Raw genomic sequence first — 21019 nt, 5'->3', positions numbered from 1 at the left:
CGGATCTACAATAGGTGTAGTAAGTTTTTAAGCCGTAAGAAATTGACCAATCTCAGTGGAATATAAAGAGAAAGATCGACTGTGATTGATCAATTTCTTACGGCTTGAGGCTTACTACACCTATTGTAAACCCGGACTTAAGAATCATCAGGGGTGCGTTCCAAAACTCTAATGTAATAGACCCCCTATCTCGTTCTTGTTAGAGAACCTCAAGTAAGAGTATGGACATCGTGGATCGAAAATGGCGTTCGTTTGTCACTAATATGGTCACTATCTATGAGGAGTATACAATATAACCTTCCTTACTTTAGGGTTAAAAATATTAGTGTAAGAAAGTAAGTTTTTTTTATCCCACCAACCAAACCGCTCACAAAGAGTCCTGGAACTAAAAGGCGCATTACGTCAGGACTCTCCGCCGGTTCCACGCTCCCGGCTAAAAAGGATGATTTTGTACGACCTACGTCCCCCTGTGGGCCCCTGCCCCCAGGAGGTTCGGCCACCACCCCCCACCCAGACTGCGCTCGTCCAATAAAAATGCCGTGCATCCCTGTCGAGACCGGGTAGAATGCCCCACGAGTCATGTTGCCGAGTCGGTGAAACTAAAACCGCGCCCGAGAGGATGGAAGAGTAGAAGACCCGCGACGGTAAGGCACCGGGGCGGGTGATGAGGGTAGGAGACCGACCCGCGGCGGTAAGGCACCGGGGCGGGTGATGAGGGTAGGAGACCGACCCGCGGCGGTAAGGCACTGGGGCGGCTGATAAGGGTAGGAGACCGACCCGCGGCGGTAAGGCACCGGGGCGGCTGATAAGGGTAGGAGCAAATACACATAATTTTACGTTGCAAACAAAATTAACAAATCTCTTTCTAAATAGATTAATATTAAAATTTCAACAGGAAAAATAGTACAATACGAGATTTATTATGGTACAATGAATTGTTCCATATATATTCTTTATGATTAAGATAGTAAAATATATGAATACGGATAATATATGAAAAGATCTATAGGGAATTTAATTGTGTAGAAGCAATCAAAATAAAGAAAGTGTACCAACACAAAACAGAACTGCATAAAACTATCACACACAAAATTCCCTATGAATTAGCGCTTCGGTGGAAACTGGTGGAACTAAAGCCTTCGGCAGCCAGCGCGACGCGGTTCGCGATGCGCGATATGCGACGTGCGATATCCAATGAGCGTACAGCTTTTCCATAAACACTGTACGCTCATTGGATATCGCACGTCGCGTATCGCGCATCGCGAACCGCGTCGCGCTGGCTGCCGAAGGCTTTAGTTCCACCAGTTTCCACCGAAGCGCTAATTCATAGGGAATTTTGTGTGTGATAGTTTTATGCAGTTCTGTTTTGTGTTGGTACACTTTCTTTATTTTGATTGCTTCTACATAATTAAATTCCCTATAGATCTTTTCATATATTATCCGTTAGTTCAAAATTCCCTAATAAATGACCAATAACATTATGTAAGTATTAGTAACATTTTGTCCTTCGGATCTTATGGGCATACATGGATGAAATTACTGTAAATTCGTCCTGTAATATTTAGTTATTTATCGTCTTTTCTTTTTATCGTTAGGAGGATTGAAGTGTTGAGCTAAGAACCATCAAGTAGTTTGTCGAATCTGCGCCAGTTCACTTCAGTTAACTTTGGCTTAGATTTTTATACACATATTCATGTAGCTTCTCTTTCTGCCTTAACGGATTAGCTATGGGACCAGCGAAATAATTACAAGGCAAGTAGTGAGATCGGTTATCCCGACCGTTCCTTCTTTCGAAGGAAAATGCGGCGCCTAAGGTTTCCTTAGTTACTATTTTCAAGAGAAATGGAAATACCCATCCGCATATACGTTTCACTCCTGAATAAACCAAAACTGTCATGAATTACGCGAAAGGAATTGTCGAACGAAAAATTGTCTTTCTCATGATGAAGATATATCGTAAGATATATCGATCACGATTAGTAATCATAGATGAATCAGCGAAGACATCGCACAATCATACCGTTATTCATGACAGATAAAAGTTACATGTGATAACTGTCAATATGTTACTATTTGACAGGAGATCGTCGAGAACGGTTTAAATAACGTCGGGTTATGGTCGTGCAATTAAGTGACGATAAAGTGCGAACTTACATCTGAAAGAAGAATGGAAATGGAGGTGATATGCATTTCTTCTGACGATGAGTCAACGTCGCAAAAGGTACCCATTTTAAAATAAGTATTTCGTAAAGGTAGCATTCTGAGTCGAGAAGAAGTATAACGGGTCTTGAAAAGAAAAATAACTTTACGTAATATTAAAATACATGGCACATGAATACGTGTTAACGTGAATGCGTGATTGTGAAATTCAATGTTTCCAGGAGAACAAGAACAACCGGTTTGTACCTGCTCCTACAGTGATCTGTAAGACCTCAAGTGTTCAGAAGGTGGAGATATTGTCCAGCGATGAGGACAAAGCAGAAGGGAACAAGCTAAAACGGAAAATATCGCAGGTAAATAAAGGAGAGACTTGCAATAATAACATAGAGAAGAGAAAGAAGTTGAGTACGAGTCAGGATACGTGCAAAGTGCCGAACAAGAGGCCCGTATCTGCCAGTATCTCAAACTCTGTATCGGATGGCGTTACGCAACTGAGTAATAACCACCAGGAGATGACTGTGAAGAAACCAAAGTTGATCGTGAAGGAGAAGAAGAAGATATCTTACGTCGAGCATGATATATTTCCACTGTTCATAAGCCTGTGTCTGCAGAAGAGCCAGAATGGCAACGAGAAGGAAGACATGGAGAAGATTGTTACTAGGCTTAAGCGTCACTACGAGGACATGGATCCAGTTTACGCCAATTCAAAGAGCTTCACCTCGTTCCTAAACGAGAAGCGTGAAGCCATGGCGAAGGACATCAGTAAAACGTACGTGTACATAGGGGAGGTGATGAGCCAGATAAAGAGCAAGAAGTCACAGGCACTGCCACAGAATAGCGAACACTACGACGCGGTTCCTTCCACGTCTTACGCCACGTCGAACCATGCGGTTAATAACGCGGTAGAGGACGCGTCCTCGGACGATGAGGACGATAACGAGGGCGCCGGGAGCCCTCGGACAAGAAGGAAGATCAAGCAAGTACAGAACGCTATGGCAAAGTGCGAGAAAAGGATAAAGAAACTGGAGGAGACGGAGGTCGACTTTGAGACCGAGAACGACAGTACTTACATACAAGTGGAAAGGTGGAAGCGGAGAATGGTGGAGTTGTTTAATAAACTGTGCGAGTTAACGGGGGACAATGCTGACGCGGGCCGTGCATACCTGCGCCCCAAACACTTCAGCACAACCCGCATCGTCGCAGTGGATCAAGCGATAACGAATTTCATCAACGCCAAGATCACCTCGCGGAATAACATGAAAAAGATAGGCACCCTTAGGAACGACCTGATATTTCCGGATTACAAGGACATCCTGAGCTGCGTCAATAGGTGCAATGGCAAGAAAAACTTGGGCTTAGACGAAAAAAAGCAAAGGCAAATGGGTAAGCCGCTTATATTACAAGGGTGAGTCAAAAATTATCCGTCAAAAAATGATGTATTTGTCTTTCTAAAAGTTGATTAAAATAAATTCTACAGCCAGAGTGCGGATAATTTTTGACTCGCCCTCGTATTTACGAGTTGTATTTGCGAGCATTCATGTATGTGTGTGTGTGTACGAATTGTGAACTACATCCTCGTGTATCTAATTGTCACAATCGTATTTATTACAGCGAAAAAAGCGTTTTTAGAATTAGGGGAGTATCTACAGCGAGCAAGACACAATGATTATTGGGACACATTTTCCTTGTTTCTGGAGGACGCGGAAGAAGACCCGGCAATGAAAGACCAGGATTTAGCGAGGAAACTAACTGAGAGTCGCGCCGAGGGTGACAAAAGATTGTCTGCCGTGTTCGAAAAATATACAAAGAAGCAAGAAGAAATGAAGGAGCAAAACGAAACGATGTCGGAGGAAGATGAAGAGGAGGACGAAGAGGAGGAGGAGGAGGAGGAGGAGGAAGAAGAGAGTATTATAGATGACGAAGATAAGAATAAGGATCACCTGTCTATATACAGTATGAGCGACGACGAGAACGATGACGAGAAAAATGTAGATAAAACGCTTAAGGAAAACGGACCGACGGCAGAGAAGAGTAAAAATGGCACGAGTCTCGTAACTGACGATCGGAATACAGGTCAGAGTTCAAATCGGAAGACGGACAGGGTTGGCCCAAGTGTAAGTACGCCGAAGACGTCGCAGAAGGAATGTAACAGAAAGGTAACGATAGAGACTTCCGTGAGGGAAAGCAAAACGACGATGTCCGAGAATGGGCATAAATTAGCGAGCGAGAGGGCGACACGCGAGCAGGACGATGCCGCAACAACGATGAGAAACGTCTACGCAGGCACAAAAAAGCAGAATGACGTCGTCTCGTTACCATCCTCTTCTGCCGCGGCCAACTGCGCGAGTAACATTAGTAGCGTTGAAGGTTTGTGTGAACTTAAGTGATTCACATAGATAGCTAACAAGTATATGTCACGCACACATTTATGTATATACCTCTATGTTGTAGAAGATCTAAACGAGGTGATAACGGAAGAGATAACAGATCCCGTAACAGAGACTGTCGAGGAGCAGCTAGCGGACGTAACTGATCCAGCGGAGTCGAGAACGGAGGAGACTGCGCCGCAAACGAAGACGCAGTGCCGGGCGAAAGCGATAACGGAAAATAAGATTGGAGATACAGCGAGAGACGAGACGGAAATGATATTGGAGGACGTGATGGAGGTGATAGAAGCGGACATGATGGACACAACGTGCGGGAACGTTGTCGTATCCGCAGATAAACAGCTGGAAGAGGAGAAGTCGAAAAAGCCTTGCTTTCTGCGAGTGTGTTCGTTCGCTAAACCGCCCACGACCTGGGAAGATACCCGGCACAAAGGAGATAAGTCCGCCGGTCAACCGAGTGCTCAACCAAAGGTAACGAACCGAACCAAAGATGTGATCGATCTGACTAACGAGACCGCGACGACGACCGTGACGACGACTGCGACGACGACCGCGACCGCGACAACAGGGACTACGATGATGACAACAACAAACGTGACCAAGTCGGTGCCCATCACGCTCACCAAGTACGGTCTAAAAATTGGAGATCGCGTACTGCCGGTGCTGAAACAGACAGTGCTGATACCGTCGGGGCGAAACATAATCAATGTTCAGAATATCACGAACAATTATCTGAACGTGAACAAACGAACGGGACAGATCGTCGCGCCTGTGCGCGACGCTCGCGGTTCCATGATAATTCGACTGCCGTCCGTTCAGAGTGTCGCGAATCAGCAGAGCCAGGTGCAGAACCAGGTGAACGCCGTCGTTGCGAAAAACGAAGTGCCCTTGAAAGCAAACGACACGATAGTGCGAATTATTCAGCCGAAGCCGCTAAATATTCTGCCCAAGAAACCGACAGTGCAACCTGTCGGTGACCAAACCGACACGAGTCCAGCGACGATGAAGCTCAAATGACTCGAACATACGACGAGGAGCGTTCTTCTAGATCATTGTTACGTAAAACCGAGTTGATCGATCTGGATGTTATATATAAAATGTTTCATATGTATACAAAGTGTTTCTAGCTTGAACTCAAATGTATTGATATTGAATTATAATTCTTAATAAATTTTTTTAGTAAATCGGACTGTACTTTATGCGAGTACAAAGTAAAATCTTCGTGATAGAGACGAGATTTTTGTTGATTTTGCTTAATGAACGCTCGCGTCGGGTCGGAGACACTGCAATATCATCTTGGCGAGACGGTAATTTGGATCCAGAAAGTTTTCCACTATGTTGAAATGATCAATCTCTCGAAGCAGGAGGTATTCCACATTATCCACCATGGAAATGATTTTCTGTAACGGCGAACATAAGTTTATAGTTATGTATTTATTAATATTTATTAATTACTTGAAACTGTAATCACAGCTATAATAATTGTAATGTTCAACTTTGCAAGTTTAATTCAATAATTGAAGTTGTAATTACCAAAGTTGTAATTAATATATATATACAATAATATTTTTCGAGCAGATAATAAAATTTTATAATAGCTATATATAAAATTTTTCATCAATTGAAGCTGTTAATTAAAACTATAGTAACATTATTGCACCTATACATTAATAATTTTCTGAAACTACAATGTAAGTTTCATAGCTATAAGTTATACTGATATACTTGACGGAAAATTCAATTAACTATACCTGAGCGTATTCGCGTGACTCATTCACGAATACTGGGGAATCGCATTCACCCACGGTCACGGTAACTTTCAAGCCATGAATCTGACGGTCTCCCGCTTCATTGAGCTTAGACAAACTCAGTGTTTTAATTTCCTCCCTAAAACACGGTCATATTCAATCGAAAGACGTACGTACGACTAAAAAGATTCTTTAGAGATGTATCAAGCGCTTACTCGGTGAGCTTAAGGGCCTCTCCACCTTGGATATCAGTTAAAGGCGCTATATTGTAGATTCCGCCAATAAGTACGATTTCTTTTAACAACGCAAGATGCCCCTGCCGTGTCATACGATTGATCCAATCGTTATCGTGCAAGAGAGCTGCAGCTAGATGCGCTCCGGCGCTGTGCCCGGCGATGCATACGGATCTACGTTGCGGAAATAATTAAACATTCAAAACGGAATCTAGTATTTTTTGGAAAACTAATACTCTGTATTCGATAATATTGAATTGACAATTGATAAAAGATTGAATTGAATATTAAACTAAAACGTTGAACAACATACTTGGAGCCTGAATCAGCTGCGTACTTTAATATTTGCGCAATAGCCGATTTGATCTGCGCTACTATGTCCGCAAGCTTGACTGAAACAAGAAGAAAGCTTTGTATGTTTTATCATACCATTTTAATAAATAATTCTTTTTAATGCGATTTTATATCTCGCATAATAGAAACATTTTTGTTGTTTAGAAACAGAACATTCCTGCGTCCAAGTTCCTCAAGTTCTACATTTCAAATAGACTTTAATGATTTTATGGGGCAATAATTAGTCAGCTAGTTGTGGGTATGACGACAGTCTTACGGAATCTAGATTGATCAACAATGAATAATCTACGTCAGTACTGATGACTTCCGGATAGATACCGCGTTCCATGAATAATCTAGATTAAGCAAGACTGCAGTATGCATGACATGCAGCAATTAATATAATTTTTATTATCTCACCTTTCGGGCACAAATCATAGCCGACTGTTATTACTTTGATCTTATTTTTGACGAACAAGGGTACCGAGAATCCAGTGAGATCTTTGCTGAATTCCTGCCAATATCCGCCGTGGATGAACACAAATATCGGTGCATCTAAAGCGAACAATTACATTACGAAAATGTAAAATGTAAATAACATTTTACATTTTCGTAATGCGATAACTAAATGTTAGCAACGCAAATAGCATATAATGTATTATGTATATATAAGCGATTGTCATTCGCATTGAAGAATATTTGTAACGTCTAGATATAATCTAAACTTGGAAACGATTATTCTGAACACAAAAGTGGATCCTGCAATTTCTTTAGAGTTAGTCGGCGAACGTGAACTTTGTTATATTTATCTCTTCTTCTTTTTTCGTCGTATTCTTCGTTAATTTAATAATTGCTACTTTTATATATACCTTTTGGTAAATCAACGCCATACACGTCGTACTTTGCGCACTCCGTAGGACCGTACGGCACATTGAGTTCGCATTTAATGTCCTTCCGTGCCTTTTCCGTAACTGCAATGAACAAATACAGTTACATTTATTAAATTCTTGTCACAGTATTTGGCAAACGTAATGTAACTCAATATTTTGATCTTTGTCTTGCAATCTGAAAAATTGAGTTACAAAATTTATCACAACGAAGACAATTATTAAGTTTATTAAGTTTATATTATATTATAAGCTTAACCATCGCTTTAAAAATTCATCAAGGAAAATAAAAATGAAGAATATAGAATTTACATTGTACAAAAATATAGCTCATTGTAATAAGTAGATTGATAATTTAGCAGAAGAAATTCAAGATTTGAAGATACAAAAACTTTAATTTTAATTTTACTTTAACTTTAATTTTAATTTTACCCTCTGCACAGAACTTGAAGAATCGCTCAAGCAGCTCGTCAGATCCATACCGCTTGCTCCATTCGCTCGGAGTGTACAACCGTTCCTTCTCCTTGAAGATTCAAATAGATGTTATAACAACTCTCATCCCAAGTCTCTTCAGCAAGACTCAAGAAGCAACATTGTCATCACGTTGGGTCTAATACATGTATATACGTACAGACAGAGCCATCCTCTTGGTTGGCCAAGACTCTTCAGAGATGCAGTTAGATATCTTCGCGTTGCAATTCACGGCGACGCCCGTCAGAAACTGTTGTCTCCTTCAGGGACACATGCACCTTTCCAGCGCAGCTGTTGCGTGTGTAAAACGTCACGTGTGGAACGTTGCGGTTTCAAGTATGTCCGCTCCAACGTGCAAGCGAGAGAAGGCGGAGCTGCTGACTGGCTACTGTGACACACGTACAATATCAATCTCTTCGTTATCTCTATTTCTTCTTTTCTTTACTTAGTATCGCTGCGGTTTCTTCGTCTCCAATCTTGCAGACCGAAATCGACTGTCTCAAACTACGCGGCGAAACAAACGTGCAATTCCGCCGCGAGACGGTCACTTTTCTTATCTGAAAAATACATAAAAGTGCCAGTAAGTCGCACGACTCGAGTTTGCATGTTAATGATTGTGCAAAATGGCGATTACGCGTCGCGCACTATCTCTATTGAGACACACCGACAGATTTTAATACTATATTTAGCGACTCCACTGCTCCCGGCGAAGCCAATCAAGTCGCGACTCGAGAGCGAACGTTAAGAGTTCCAAGCGGCACTCGTATTCTCAGCCACAAGGCTCCCATGCCTCTCATAATTAATTATATTTCACCCGTGTGAAAAGCCGTGATGCTCATCAGTTTTATTATCGGACCAATGTCGGAGTAAAGAGATTTACTCCAAGAGTGCGTAAAATTTTAGAAATGCGCGCTTGTGCTGTAGTAACTCGCGACGCTGCACCAATTGCATATGTTATCTCGAATAAATGCTTTGTTAGTCGATAAGTCGTTTACAACATCAAGTAACAAGATATTTCTTATCATACATAAAATGTCAAGTAAAAAGAAGGCGGGACCAGAATATGCATAAGACGACAAATAACAAAATGCCGAACGAATAATAAATGGAGTTAGATAAAAGCAGAAATAAAAAGTGTAACAAATAGCTTCTTACGCGGAGAAAGTATGTAGTATCATGCATGTAGTTTTATATTATATTGCACGTTTTAGCTAGGAATAGTAATTGCTCATATTAAAAAGCTGGAAAAAAGCGACGACTGTTCACGGTTGTCTGTGAGCGAGCATGCGCCGATCTCGCTTCGAGATTATTCCGTTACTGATTCTGCTACTAATTGCCAGCCTCTCAGAAAAGGCCGCGCAGCCTTCGTACTTGATGACAGTCGAGTTACAATAATTACGTTCTCGTTATCGCGGCGGAACAAATTCCGCCGGCCGCCCGCCCACCGCGGAGACCTCCTCGTAATTCAACATTAAGCGCATATCCGTATCTGGCTCCTATCATCAGTCGCAAAAGTCAGTTGTGTGTCAGGATCGCTCGTCCGTGATCTCCTCGAGGTCTCGTCGTACATCGGGATCTCGTTTTGCTATCTATGACGTATCGTCATTGACGTGTGTCGCAAGCGAGCAGGCAGGAACTTTGCATGCCATCAGAATGCAGATGCAATCTGGCGTATATATTATTCATATTATTCATATTATTGCAGGCAAAATTGATCCTTCACGGAGAGACGCGCTTGCGTCTACATATAGGTACACATGTACGCTTAATAAAAATTATTAACAACTCTGCAGCGGCGCAATAAAGTAAATCCTTATCAAGGATGCATCGAAGATTGTGAAGAAATCAGGAAACTGAGGCTGGGATCGTAGGGTGAAGCTTGTAATTTCGCAGTGTACTTCGTTGATGTAAATTGCATGTGAAATTCCTAATGCGGGCGGAATATCCTGATATCTACCGGACGTTTACACGAAGAACGTTGTGCACGCTTAGTAAAGACTATTAACAATCCTGCAAGGCGAAATAAAGCGAATCCTCTCGAGGATGCATCGAGGATCATGCGGAAACCGGGGAACAAAGGGGAAACGAAAGGGAATGAGGACCCAAATGGAAGCGAAATGAGAATAGGATCGCAGGGTGAATTTTGTAATTTCGCGGTGCGTTTCGTTGATGTAAATTTCGGGCGGAATTCGTTCCCTGCGGTTTATCGGACGGTCACACGAGGAGAACGCGAACGCGTCTCATTGTGTGCGGAGGTAACGAGAGAGGACCGCGGGAGGGACCATGCGAGGTTGCGGAGGTGGAAAACCAGAAAAACCGGCCCTCTTCGCTTTCTCTCCCTCTTACCTTTCTCTCCGTCCGATCTGGGGAACGAGACCCGATGGTCTTCCACCCGACCCGGTCACACGAGAGAGAGAGAGAAGGAGAGAGACGTTACAGGTACCCGCACCAGCTGATGTATCGAGAATCGTGCGGCGTCGACGCCTACCCGCACGGACCGCAGGTAAGAGAAACCCATCGTACAGTCAAAAATTCTTCGGCTGATTCATAGGAATGCTCGGCTGGCCGATATTGCGACCGAACTCTGTGCCTGGCGTTGTCGAAATTCCACTGGAATACGAGAATCCGAGGAAACGATCCGTTTTCATTTGAGGGAGTTTAAATGTCCCACGAGGAGACACCGGGAAACGGAGGGTCGCAAAAATGCGTTCATTTTCAAGCATGAAGAAATATTGCGGAAATGCATTTCGCAATCCAACGCTCGCAACGAACAAAGAGTGATTTTGTATCTTGCGCACGTTACGAATATAATATATATAATCTAATATTACAATAATGTAATATAACATAATAATCTTTATATAATATAATGTAAAATGCATAATATAAAAGCAAGAAGAAAAGAAGAGAATAGTAAACACTCTATAAGTTGGCAAATATTTTCGCTTGTAAATTGAATTCTTAAGACCGGCGGGCGTTTTACAAACTCATTAAAATCGCACGCTGTTCGTTTCGAATTTGCAAGCAACTTCAGCGTCCACAAGACATAAACGCGTCTCACGACAGAAATATTCATCGAACAGACCTATTAGCGTAACAGGCAGTGTAGAATTTGAATGTAGCATGTTAACTACGTTAACAGGAGTTTGTGGTACCTGGCCGCGGCGACTTCTTCTTGGGATGAACGCGACTCTCGATGATTCTGGCACGTTGGAATGCCAGGAAGATCACCGACCTCGAATTTTGACGGGGCCCATGGCGGTGCTTCGTGAGCTGAGCTGATTAGATTAACGCTGTTATCGCAGACGAAGCATCCTCCGATTCTCCAGCAACTGAAGAAAATGGAAATGAAGCTAACGAGTCGAAGAAAACTCAGCATGTCGTATCCGAAGATTAGTACTCGAAGACGAGAGATGAATTATTTAACAGTTCGAAATATTCCAATAATAATATTTGAATATACTACCGAGGAAGCTTGTTTAGCAACCTGACAATATTTAGTCACCGCAATATTTCTGCACGCATGCTAAGAATGTTGAGAAAACCATTGCAATCACCTTTCGCAACGAGAAAGTTAAGTGATGATGATTGCATCGATAATTATGTCGATAAGACATAAGGAAAATACAATTAAGATTATTTATTTGAAGCAGTAATAACTGAAAGAGGGAGACAAAGTGTCGACATATTGAGAAATGCAACGAAAGAAGAAAGTTCATAGTTTCTTTTGTTTAGTATAACATTCCAAGACGATTATCACATATACGTATAAATCTTTATTCAACCATGTGGATCCCTTTTGTTTCACTACCATTCATCATTACCATTAGCTTCATCTCTTCAGAAAATTTTTCATAAAATTTTTTCATAATAAAGAAGATCAAATAACGTTACGAGCTGTTGTTACAATCCAATACTGACATGATGCGTGATGCAAAATCTGAAAAAGATCTACAAGATTGGGGAGAACGGGTTTTTATTAATGTGACAATCGCTACCCGTTTGACACGTAAGATTCTCGCTTCGTTCCTCTCTTGTAGAGATCAGAGCAATGCCAATTGAGTCCAAATCGTATCTTTCATTAACGCAGACACGAAGGCGTGTTACACGTTACAAAATAGCCGGCGGATTCTTGTAGCTCGCCTTGATGGCCCTTCTCGGCTTACACGCGCCTTACCGCGCCGGCCCCCTCGTGCAGCGAGGAATCAGCCGGGCGATGGGTTAATTTATTTGACCCACCGAGTATGCTCGACGGCAATTAGTGCTGAGCCCGACGTTGAATGGATATCCTTTTACACGCGTCGCGTCCAAGACAGCGACAGAAATATGCGCGCGACCGTGACACTACATGAGCAAGACAAAAGCAAATGCATCAGGACCTCTCTTAACTCGACCTATTTATAGCGAGGTGTACGGTGGCTGCGAGAGCCGATAAAGCAAGCGAATCAAGATAGGATAATAATTCGTATATATACGACGGCGGATAATAGCGTAGTCATGTTTCAATTGCGCCTCCGATCGGAATAGTCCGTGTCGGAAAATACGAAATTAAAACCGACTTAAACCTAATTGAAAGATGATTATAGTGTATTGTTGTGTATATTGCCGCAGGATAATTGTAAATAATTATATAATAATTAAAAGCAATATAGTTAAATAATAATTATATAAAAATTATAAAGTAATATAATTACATAATAATTAGATAATAATTAAAAAGTAATATAATTAAATAATAATTATATAATAATTAAAAGATATTATAATTATTTAAATTAATTTTTTTGAGATATTGTAAAATTATTCAAATTTTTCCTTATTCTTGCTGTAAAAAACGAAAATTGAATAACATTTCATCATATTTAATTAATGTGAAATATTAATTCACGAAGTATAATCCCCGCTTTTCCTCTCGTTGAGAAACAAGCAGCTCTTTGAACGTTTGAAACTCATTTATTACAATAAAACGAAAATGGAAAATTAATGTTCGTGCTTCTTGTTTACATTAGAAAAGATGATTAGAGAAGAGAAATATTAGTTGTAAAAGTTTGCCTTATCTGCTTAACTCTATCAAATAATCGAATAATGGGAATGGCGCGCTAACGTGCATACCGATATAATGAATAATTGACTCATGAGAAACATGACTAAGCACAAATATGATCAATGATTTCTCTGAATAACGTAAATGGCGAATGCCATAAACCTTTACCGCGGATTTTATATTTAAAACGTCATTAGAGAAACGTTTAGTCGTTTCAACGCGGAATAAAAAATAAAATTATATAATTTAATTTCTTAGAAGGTTCACATTAAATAACACACAAATGGCACAAAGCCTTTCTCAAGCTTTCACCTGAGAATATTGCTTTTGATGCTATATTTGTTACAATATTATATTTCCTTTTATCAGTAAAACCAATTAAATTTTGTTAAGCCGTTACTTCAATGTGCTCATAATTCTTTAATTAAGATAAAAAAAATGGAAAAAAATTTACTTCGATCCTGCCAGGATTCGAACCTGGAATCTTCTGATCCGTAGTCAGACGCGTTATCCGTTGCGCCACAGGACCGGCCTTGATTGTATACCTTTTATGACAAGTACATATAGAGTACATATTTATTCACATTCATCATTTTTTAAATTACAAAACGTGAGATGATTACACTCATCCTGGCAATTATAACAAATCCGATGAAGATCTTGTGATTCGAGTTCGTTTAGAGTGTGTTATGAGCTTTGAACCATGTAAAATAGTCACAGGATCGTGTGCACTTGCTCTATAACGTGGGAGAACATTGATAGAGTTTTCATCTGAGAAACACAGAAAGCAAAATTGTGAATTTTTATTAAGAATAGATTCAGAAAAATAGAGTTGGATGTTCCTTGAAGTTTCATCCGAGTCACAAGCACGTCTAAAATCAGTACTGACTGGGGCTTGACCGTGTTAAAACCGTGATATCGGATTTGTTATCTCTTTGGAAAAACTTGAATGTCTATTATCAATAAACACGTAATTCCGCAGATAAAAGACATAATTTACGTTATCTACGCGTGCACGTATTGTGCGATTAATAAATATCGTCACTTTCGATATCCGCGATATCAGTGCTCGATCGCAATTACAACTGTGTCAGTTACGTGTCGTAAAGAGGTGATAAAAACAGCTTAAACAAGAGTTAGAAGAATTCTGTAGATATCAGATTATTTCAGAGATATCAGCCCGCGTTGAAAAAGAAAGAATAAATCATGTTCCCTATTGTATCACGCGTTATTCTTTCGGGAGAACCGTTTCTTTAACAATACTTTTTACAAACTTCACAATTTTAAATTTCATGTGTTTATGTAATCATTAAAAATTCACATTACACTGACAAGCAAATATTGAAGAAAAATATTGCTGTACAAAATGAAATGCTCGACTAAAATGCTCTCGATATAAATCATAAAAACGAAAACTCTCTTTTTAATAGTTCGCTTTACGTGCATACTTACCCATAGTTATTGTCACAAATAATATCCATATATAAATACTGTCAGCACTACACAATTACACTCAAAGTCGACGAACTTTTTAAGTCAACAATCGAGATTTGCCACTCGACGACATCTCGCTCCTAACAAATCGCGCCATAAATTATGGCGGTGTTTGAATCAGTTTCGTAATTTGAATCTCGCTTCGCGATTGGTCGATCGACATTTCCACTAGTCTATGATCGAAAAAACGGTCTAAGGGCTTGGACACAAGGCATAAGTGCACACAGGAGCACTTATGCCTTGTGTCCATGATGCTCAGAAATCGGTCTGATCTCGATCCGAGAAATGTGTTATGGTAGTTTAGTGCGACATAAGCGTTTTTCGATGATTAGAAGAAAAAAATACATAAATAGAAAAAAATAATAATAAAATAGTATTATTAAAAAAAAATTAAATATATATTAAATTAAATTAAATTTAATATTTTGTTTTCTCTTTTTTTTCTTCCCGCGTTACAGTACTACGCAGTTATATCATGCATGATTTGTAAGGATAAAATACAATTCCAGCATCGTCGTGTGTTAACGACAGAAGAAATATATTTAAACTACATGCTCGGGCAAACAAAATGACAGAAAGAATTATGGACAAAAAGGAAAAAGATAAAAAGATGCGTAGGGAAAGATATAATCAACTGTCTCTTCCGCTATGCAACGACATTAAATGTTAATGATCGCTTGGAGCAGCCTAGCGACGTCATTACTGATTCACGAGTACCATCATTAACAATGTACGGAACATTTACGTTTCTTCCGAGATCTCTATAATTTCAGCGTGTTACGGAGTATGACAGAGAAGTAAGCATTTCTAATAAAAACATCTGCGAAGTAACTCGGGATTATGGATATACTGCCATTGAATTTTCGAGTTTTATGGTTCTGCGGCGCATGGAACGAGCGAAGCAGTAGCAATACTTTTATTCGCTTCTTATGTTTCTGTTACAAGTAAGAGAATACCATGATATTTTGTCGTATAACTCTCCCATATATGGGTGTACACGTCTAAATGGTGATGTAATTTCTATAAAAAAAAAAGAGAGGAAACCTTTGCAGTTGCAAACTTTGTGTGTACCGCTCTTTGTAATTACCTCTACAATTCTTTGATACAAATCTTTTTTTCCTACGCACGGTTAAGACTTTAAATATAATATTTAATTTAATTTAATTTAATTTAATATATTAATTTTAATTTAATATTTAGTTATTCAACACATCGAATAACTAAAATGTATCTTGTATAATGTGTATTGCGCGAAGAATACGTTTGCGCACCGTTTCCAATTTAACAAATTTCCTTACTTCACTCTATGACAAGAAAGTGATGTTAATCTGCAATAAATTTTTAGATATGCCGTGTTCATCTTGATATATCAATTTACGATATCGGAAATTATTGAGCTAATAAGAATGCGCGATCATATCGAGGAACTTACTGAAGGACTCTTCCTAGCGCTAACTTACGTAGCCTTGTGCTTTAAATACGGAAACTTTTTAGCTCGACAAAATCAAGTGTCCATGTTGTTAGATTGTTTTCGCGGTGAAACGTGTCAACCGAAAAATTCCGAAGAAAAGATGATCCTGTCTAGATACAATCGTAAAGGTATTGAAATCGAAATTAATTCAAAGATACGTTTGTACTCTTGAAATTTACGATATTACGAATAATTAACTGGTTGACTAAAAAAAATTACAGCCGAATGGTGCGCCAGAGCCTTCATGATTATGTGTCAAGCGAGCTGCGTAGCTCATATACTTGCTCCCATCGTAGGCCCTCAAGACACCGACCGACCTTTGCCATTCAAGACGTACTTGCCGTACTCGATATCCGGTCTTTTCCCCTATGTTGCGACATACCTTCAGCACGTAGGTGCTATATTTTACGGGGTTCTGCTCAACGTCGCGTTCGACACTCTCGTCTACGGCTTCACTCTTCACGTATGCGGGCAAATCGAGTTGCTGCGTCATCGTCTGTCAGAGATCTTCAGGAACTATCCCGACACGGAACGAACCGATTCCGGCAAAGATGCGATGATTGACGAGTGTGTGAAACACCACTTACACGTGCACGAGATCGTGCGCAGAATACAGTCGTTGTTTGTGTGGACCGTGACGGTTTTATTCATTTTCAGCATGGTCACCCTGTGCACCAGTATTTTCCAAATGTCCAAGGTCGCGTAAAAAGAAAAAGGAAAATTCTTATGATTCACCATTCACGTAACATGACCCGTCATCATCTTTGTAACATTATTTTTAAATTATTTTCTTCGTATGAACAGATAACAAACTACTGTTAGTAGAAAAGCATCGCCATCTGCTTAAATAATTCCTAATTCGCGATCTTTGCCTATCACCGCGACTATTATACTGAATTGAGTTTGCTTCGCAGAAGGAACTTCTCAGCGCTAAATTTTTCTCGTTGCTCTTGTACCTCGGATGTATGCTCTTTCAAGTATTCTTGTACTGCTGGTATGGAAATGAGCTAGAATTAAAGGTAATTGGATTTAATTTGCCTTTACGTAAATATGGTTATTGATCTCAAATTAACAACGAAATATCAGAGAATAATTGCAAAGTCAAATTTGTACATATGCATACGCGTGTTCCATGTGTTAAGTAATAATTGTTATCCGTTGCCTGTCTCCCTTGCTAAGCCTCCTTCTTTCGCAAGTCACTAATTTTTTTTAATAGGTCTAGCAGATTAATATCAACGAAATTTTCTTACAATAAAAATAAAATCCTCTTCTCACGTATGTGCAGAGTAAGAGCATTGGCGACGCTATTTATTCGAGCAATTGGACGATCGCTACATCGCGAGAGCGAAGATCTTTGTTATTCATGATGACTATCAGTCAAAGGGGATTGAACTTGTCTTATTATGGTATTTTCTCCTTGGCTCTCGATACATTTACCTGGGTAAATTTACCGCCATATTGATATTTTTTATATTTAATTAAAATAGTAAAAAATAAGACAAATAGTAAGAGAAAAAAGAAGGAAAGAAAAAGTATGGAATTAACGGAACAGTACTGATGATGAACGTTAATCATTTGTTTTGCAGATTCTGAAAACATCCTATTCAGCTTTTAATGTTCTCCAACGAGCATCGATGTGATTAAATTACAATCATAGAAGAAACGACCTATTGTTGTACAAAATTATCTATTTTCTTTGAATATTCATGTTTCTCGGGCACACATAAAAACTATTCAAATACGAACCTTTTCTACGTTAAAAACCTTTATTCACATCAAGCAATATTTTACATGAATCGTCTACGTGTACTAAAATAGATATATCTTTTCACCGTACATACATTTTTCTACCTTTTATTCGATAATTATACCAACTATTAACATTGAATATTTTATCGAGAATATTAAATAACACAAGTTACATTGGTTACATTTCTTTCGCGACATTCGTTACCAATGCACTACTGTAATTATTTACATAGGAAACATGTTGCATGCGAGAGCGCTTCTTATTCCTTTTTACTTTCTTTTCTTCCACGATAAAGCGAAATTCTTCACGTACAACTTGTTTCGAGGCAATGATCGAATAAAAACAAAAGCGTAAGCATTTCAACAACTTCTAACTTCCAACTTGTGTCTCTTTTTTCGACAGAGAGATTTACAATATTGACAACGACACAGGTACATTAACTTGTTAAATTTTAATGTGCACCGGCAATGCCGTGTATTTAATAATACAATTTGGAATAATAACAGAATATTAGGAATATGTATCGTCAGGTTGCAATGAATTTATCAAAATATAAATTGCTAATTAAGAAATTTGGTTTTATTAAAACATTATTTTAATACTAATTGTAAGAAGAAAAGAGGGAGGGAGAGAGACAGAGATTATTATTATTAAATTAAATAATAATATTTATTAAATTCGGAATAAATATTGGATTGTAACAAAAGTTCATGGTGTTGTTTTAGTGAAATTCCAGGACAAAATTATTATATATATATATATATATATATATATGCATAAATATTTATTCATTACATATGCCGTCTTGTTTTATTAACATTTGCCATCTGTTGCGGTAGGTTCCATCTTTCCATAGAACATCTTTTTTCAGTAAAAAAGAATTAAACGTAACGAACTTCTGTTATAACCCAATATTTATTCACCTTTTTTCCTTAATTAAAAGATAAGTCAACTTTTAAGTCAAACAATGGCTGAAGTGGTACAAGGTGAAATTACAGAACTGTTTTGTTTTTCTTTACTACGGTAGGCATCGAATTAATGCAGATCATCACATATTGCGGAAAAAATTTTTTTTCATATTTTCAACGTTTTATTACACGTCATCATTTATTACATCTTATACTTTATAAAACACTTCCATCGTGTAAAACGTAAGAAAACGGCACTTTGTCCGAAAAAAAGTCTGCTTTCGCGCAGTAACAGCCCAGACAGCACACATGTCCAAAATCGGGACATAAAACGTCTTTTCGCCGTCTTTTCGACGTCTTTTAGATACTATATCTTAAAGATGTCGAAAAGACATCGAAAAGACGGTTTATGTCCCGATTTTGGACATGTGTGCTGTCTGGGAGATTTCTTCACGGAACGGCGTCATTTGTACTTAAAATGCATAGACGGCATGAGGTAGAGTTTCGTGTAAAGATAAAACGTAGTTAAGTAAAACGTGATGTGTGCGATTTGTGTGATAAAGTGGCTTTATCATTCCATATACATCGGCAGTATTTCCATTTTGCTCATCATCTCAAATATATATTAAATATAGCTTCATATTTTGAATATAGCTCCGCGCAGAGAATCGGACAGCAGCTTGAGTCCTCGAATTTGCAACAAGATTCCGCCAGCTACCTGGATGAGAATGCTACCTTTTTCGCGGAGCGACTCGCTGATTCATCCGTCCATGTATGTACGGAGGTGAAGTATCCGAGCAGAAGACAACAGAAGAGATGACCCGGCACGCCAGCGTCTCGCGAGGGATGACTCAACAGCTGGCTGCTGCCCGCTGAACGTCTAATGTTTTCTCACGTATAAACGCACACACCGCGAGGAATCAGAAATACGATAGGATTGCACGTCCAGATAGCGTTGTCTGTGACGCTGACGTTGCTTGCGAGCGATGTGATACGTGAACACGATGTCCCTCGCGGAAAGTATAGTATAATGCATCCGTATCCGTTACTTTGTCTCTGATAGCTTCTAAGCGGTAATCCGTTATATATAGATTTCGCGGGAACGACAATTAATCCGCCGGGCGCGGGGGCGCGGATTTTCATCGCGGCGCTTCTATATTTAGAGCACGCGTGGCATATATTACCGGTTGATTTATGATTAGGATTTATTCGCGCGGGACGAACGGAATCGGCAACTAGCTGTTAGCGGCCTAAATAGCATGTGATGATGACAATGTCCTTATGTCGCTGAAAACGTGGATTTCATCGCGCATTATTCAAGCCGCGTCGAGCCTGAACATGTTTCTTTGTTGAAGAATCGAAACGCAGAAAAGAATTAAGCCATGTCCCTAAAGTTTTCGAAATAAATATACGCCGAAGTACGTTATAAATTGCCAATTTAGTATGATAGTAGAAATATTAATTTTTATAATATAATTTTTCATGTGATAATATAAATATCAAATTAATGGTACTAAATGAACATTTTTGGAATAAGGGTTTCCCTTTGTAACCCTTTCCTTTCTGCGCGGCAGTTTTCTTTATGGTTTCCTCGTGTTTCGAGAAGTCCCTTAATTCTTTGAAGCCCTTCTGCATCGGGAAAATAAAGGAAAGGAAGAAAAGGAATTAGCAGGCCCTGCGCATTCCCGGGTTCGCATGCCAGTTCCAGCTGGCGTCTAGCATTTAATTTACCACAATGCGGTATATCATTCCTTTCTCGGCACACATAGAGCGGAGCGCTATACGCTCCTGCATCGTAAGTTGTAAGATCCGCGTGCGTCTTTCAGGGTAAATGTCAAACGGCGTGAGAGTCTTGCGGCAAGAGAGGCGCGTTCGGACGGAGATATTATCGTCATTGCGTCATATAAACTCGCGCGAATTTGCACGCTTTGCTGCGCACGTAAAAAAGAAGTGTAGCATAGTAGCAGTTCTTCATCCATTTTCATTCATGGATTACGTCAAGGGTCGCGGCACAACGTGACAATTCTGTGTCACTGACCCACACGGGGAAAATTTCAAGATGACTCGTCACAACAGGACACGATACAATAAAATTGATACGATTGCCTCGCTCTGCTGGGGCTTTTCTGCCTG

At 39.6% G+C, this 21019-nt stretch overlaps 3 protein-coding genes and 1 non-coding gene across 5 annotated transcripts; 2 read left to right on the top strand and 2 right to left on the bottom strand.

Annotated features, from left to right (window-relative positions):
* The first annotated feature begins 1507 nt into the window (after positions 1-1507).
* LOC105274912 (death domain-associated protein 6) lies at positions 1508-5727 on the top strand. 2 transcript variants are annotated; one of them, XM_026969180.1, is made up of 5 exons: positions 1508-1752; positions 2081-2221; positions 2382-3543; positions 3772-4527; positions 4612-5727. In XM_026969180.1, exons 2-5 carry the CDS (start codon positions 2168-2170, stop codon positions 5562-5564), a joined length of 2925 nt encoding a protein of 974 aa, XP_026824981.1. In that variant the 5' UTR covers positions 1508-1752; positions 2081-2167; the 3' UTR covers positions 5565-5727. The 2 variants fall into 2 exon arrangements, with proteins under 2 accessions (XP_026824981.1, XP_019885799.1); XM_020030240.2 differs by lacking the exon at positions 1508-1752 and having other exon boundaries at positions 1769-2221.
* On the bottom strand, positions 5674-8873 carry LOC105274913 (kynurenine formamidase). Its single transcript, XM_011331397.3, has 8 exons — positions 8380-8873; positions 8181-8271; positions 7731-7832; positions 7282-7416; positions 6842-6920; positions 6511-6702; positions 6299-6434; positions 5674-5947 (listed from the first exon to the last, which is right to left on the bottom strand). Exons 1-8 carry the CDS (start codon positions 8389-8391, stop codon positions 5801-5803), a joined length of 894 nt encoding a protein of 297 aa, XP_011329699.1. The 5' UTR covers positions 8392-8873; the 3' UTR covers positions 5674-5800.
* A 4846-nt stretch (positions 8874-13719) lies between these two features.
* Trnar-acg lies at positions 13720-13792 on the bottom strand. Its single transcript has one exon. It is a non-coding gene; the product is annotated as a tRNA-Arg (tRNA).
* Positions 13793-15543: 1751 nt separating this feature from the next.
* On the top strand, positions 15544-18149 carry LOC105274911 (odorant receptor Or2). The gene is made up of 6 exons (XM_026971785.1): positions 15544-15701; positions 16103-16356; positions 16450-16925; positions 17143-17247; positions 17514-17669; positions 17815-18149. Exons 1-6 carry the CDS (start codon positions 15598-15600, stop codon positions 17866-17868), a joined length of 1149 nt encoding a protein of 382 aa, XP_026827586.1. The 5' UTR covers positions 15544-15597; the 3' UTR covers positions 17869-18149.
* The last annotated feature ends 2870 nt before the right edge of the window (positions 18150-21019 follow it).

This window comes from Ooceraea biroi, chromosome 1, assembly GCF_003672135.1.
Source record: "Ooceraea biroi isolate clonal line C1 chromosome 1, Obir_v5.4, whole genome shotgun sequence".
In the NCBI taxonomy this organism is placed as follows: domain Eukaryota; kingdom Metazoa; phylum Arthropoda; class Insecta; order Hymenoptera; family Formicidae; genus Ooceraea; species Ooceraea biroi.
This window is presented reverse-complemented; position numbering and strand designations above follow the sequence as displayed.

What these genes read in the sequence shown, in the direction of transcription:
- LOC105274912 (XM_026969180.1), top strand. Translation starts at nt 2,168, where the DNA reads ATGGAAATGGAGGTGATATGCATTTCTTCTGACGATGAGTCAACGTCG. An exon ending in ATGAGTCAACGTCGCAAAAG is followed by an intron (nt 2,222 to 2,381) that starts GTACCCATTTTA and finishes CAATGTTTCCAG; the next exon opens with GAGAACAAGAACAACCGGTT. An exon ending in TAACATTAGTAGCGTTGAAG is followed by an intron (nt 4,528 to 4,611) that starts GTTTGTGTGAAC and finishes TCTATGTTGTAG; the next exon opens with AAGATCTAAACGAGGTGATA.
- LOC105274913 (XM_011331397.3), bottom strand. An exon ending in CTTCAAGTTCTGTGCAGAGG is followed by an intron (nt 7,833 to 8,180) that starts GTAAAATTAAAA and finishes TGTTCATTGCAG; the next exon opens with TTACGGAAAAGGCACGGAAG. An exon ending in AGTCACGCGAATACGCTCAG is followed by an intron (nt 5,948 to 6,298) that starts GTATAGTTAATT and finishes TCGCCGTTACAG; the next exon opens with AAAATCATTTCCATGGTGGA.
- LOC105274911 (XM_026971785.1), top strand. Translation starts at nt 15,598, where the DNA reads ATGGATATACTGCCATTGAATTTTCGAGTTTTATGGTTCTGCGGCGCA. An exon ending in TTCTTATGTTTCTGTTACAA is followed by an intron (nt 15,702 to 16,102) that starts GTAAGAGAATAC and finishes ATAAATTTTTAG; the next exon opens with ATATGCCGTGTTCATCTTGA. An exon ending in GTCTAGATACAATCGTAAAG is followed by an intron (nt 16,357 to 16,449) that starts GTATTGAAATCG and finishes AAAAAATTACAG; the next exon opens with CCGAATGGTGCGCCAGAGCC.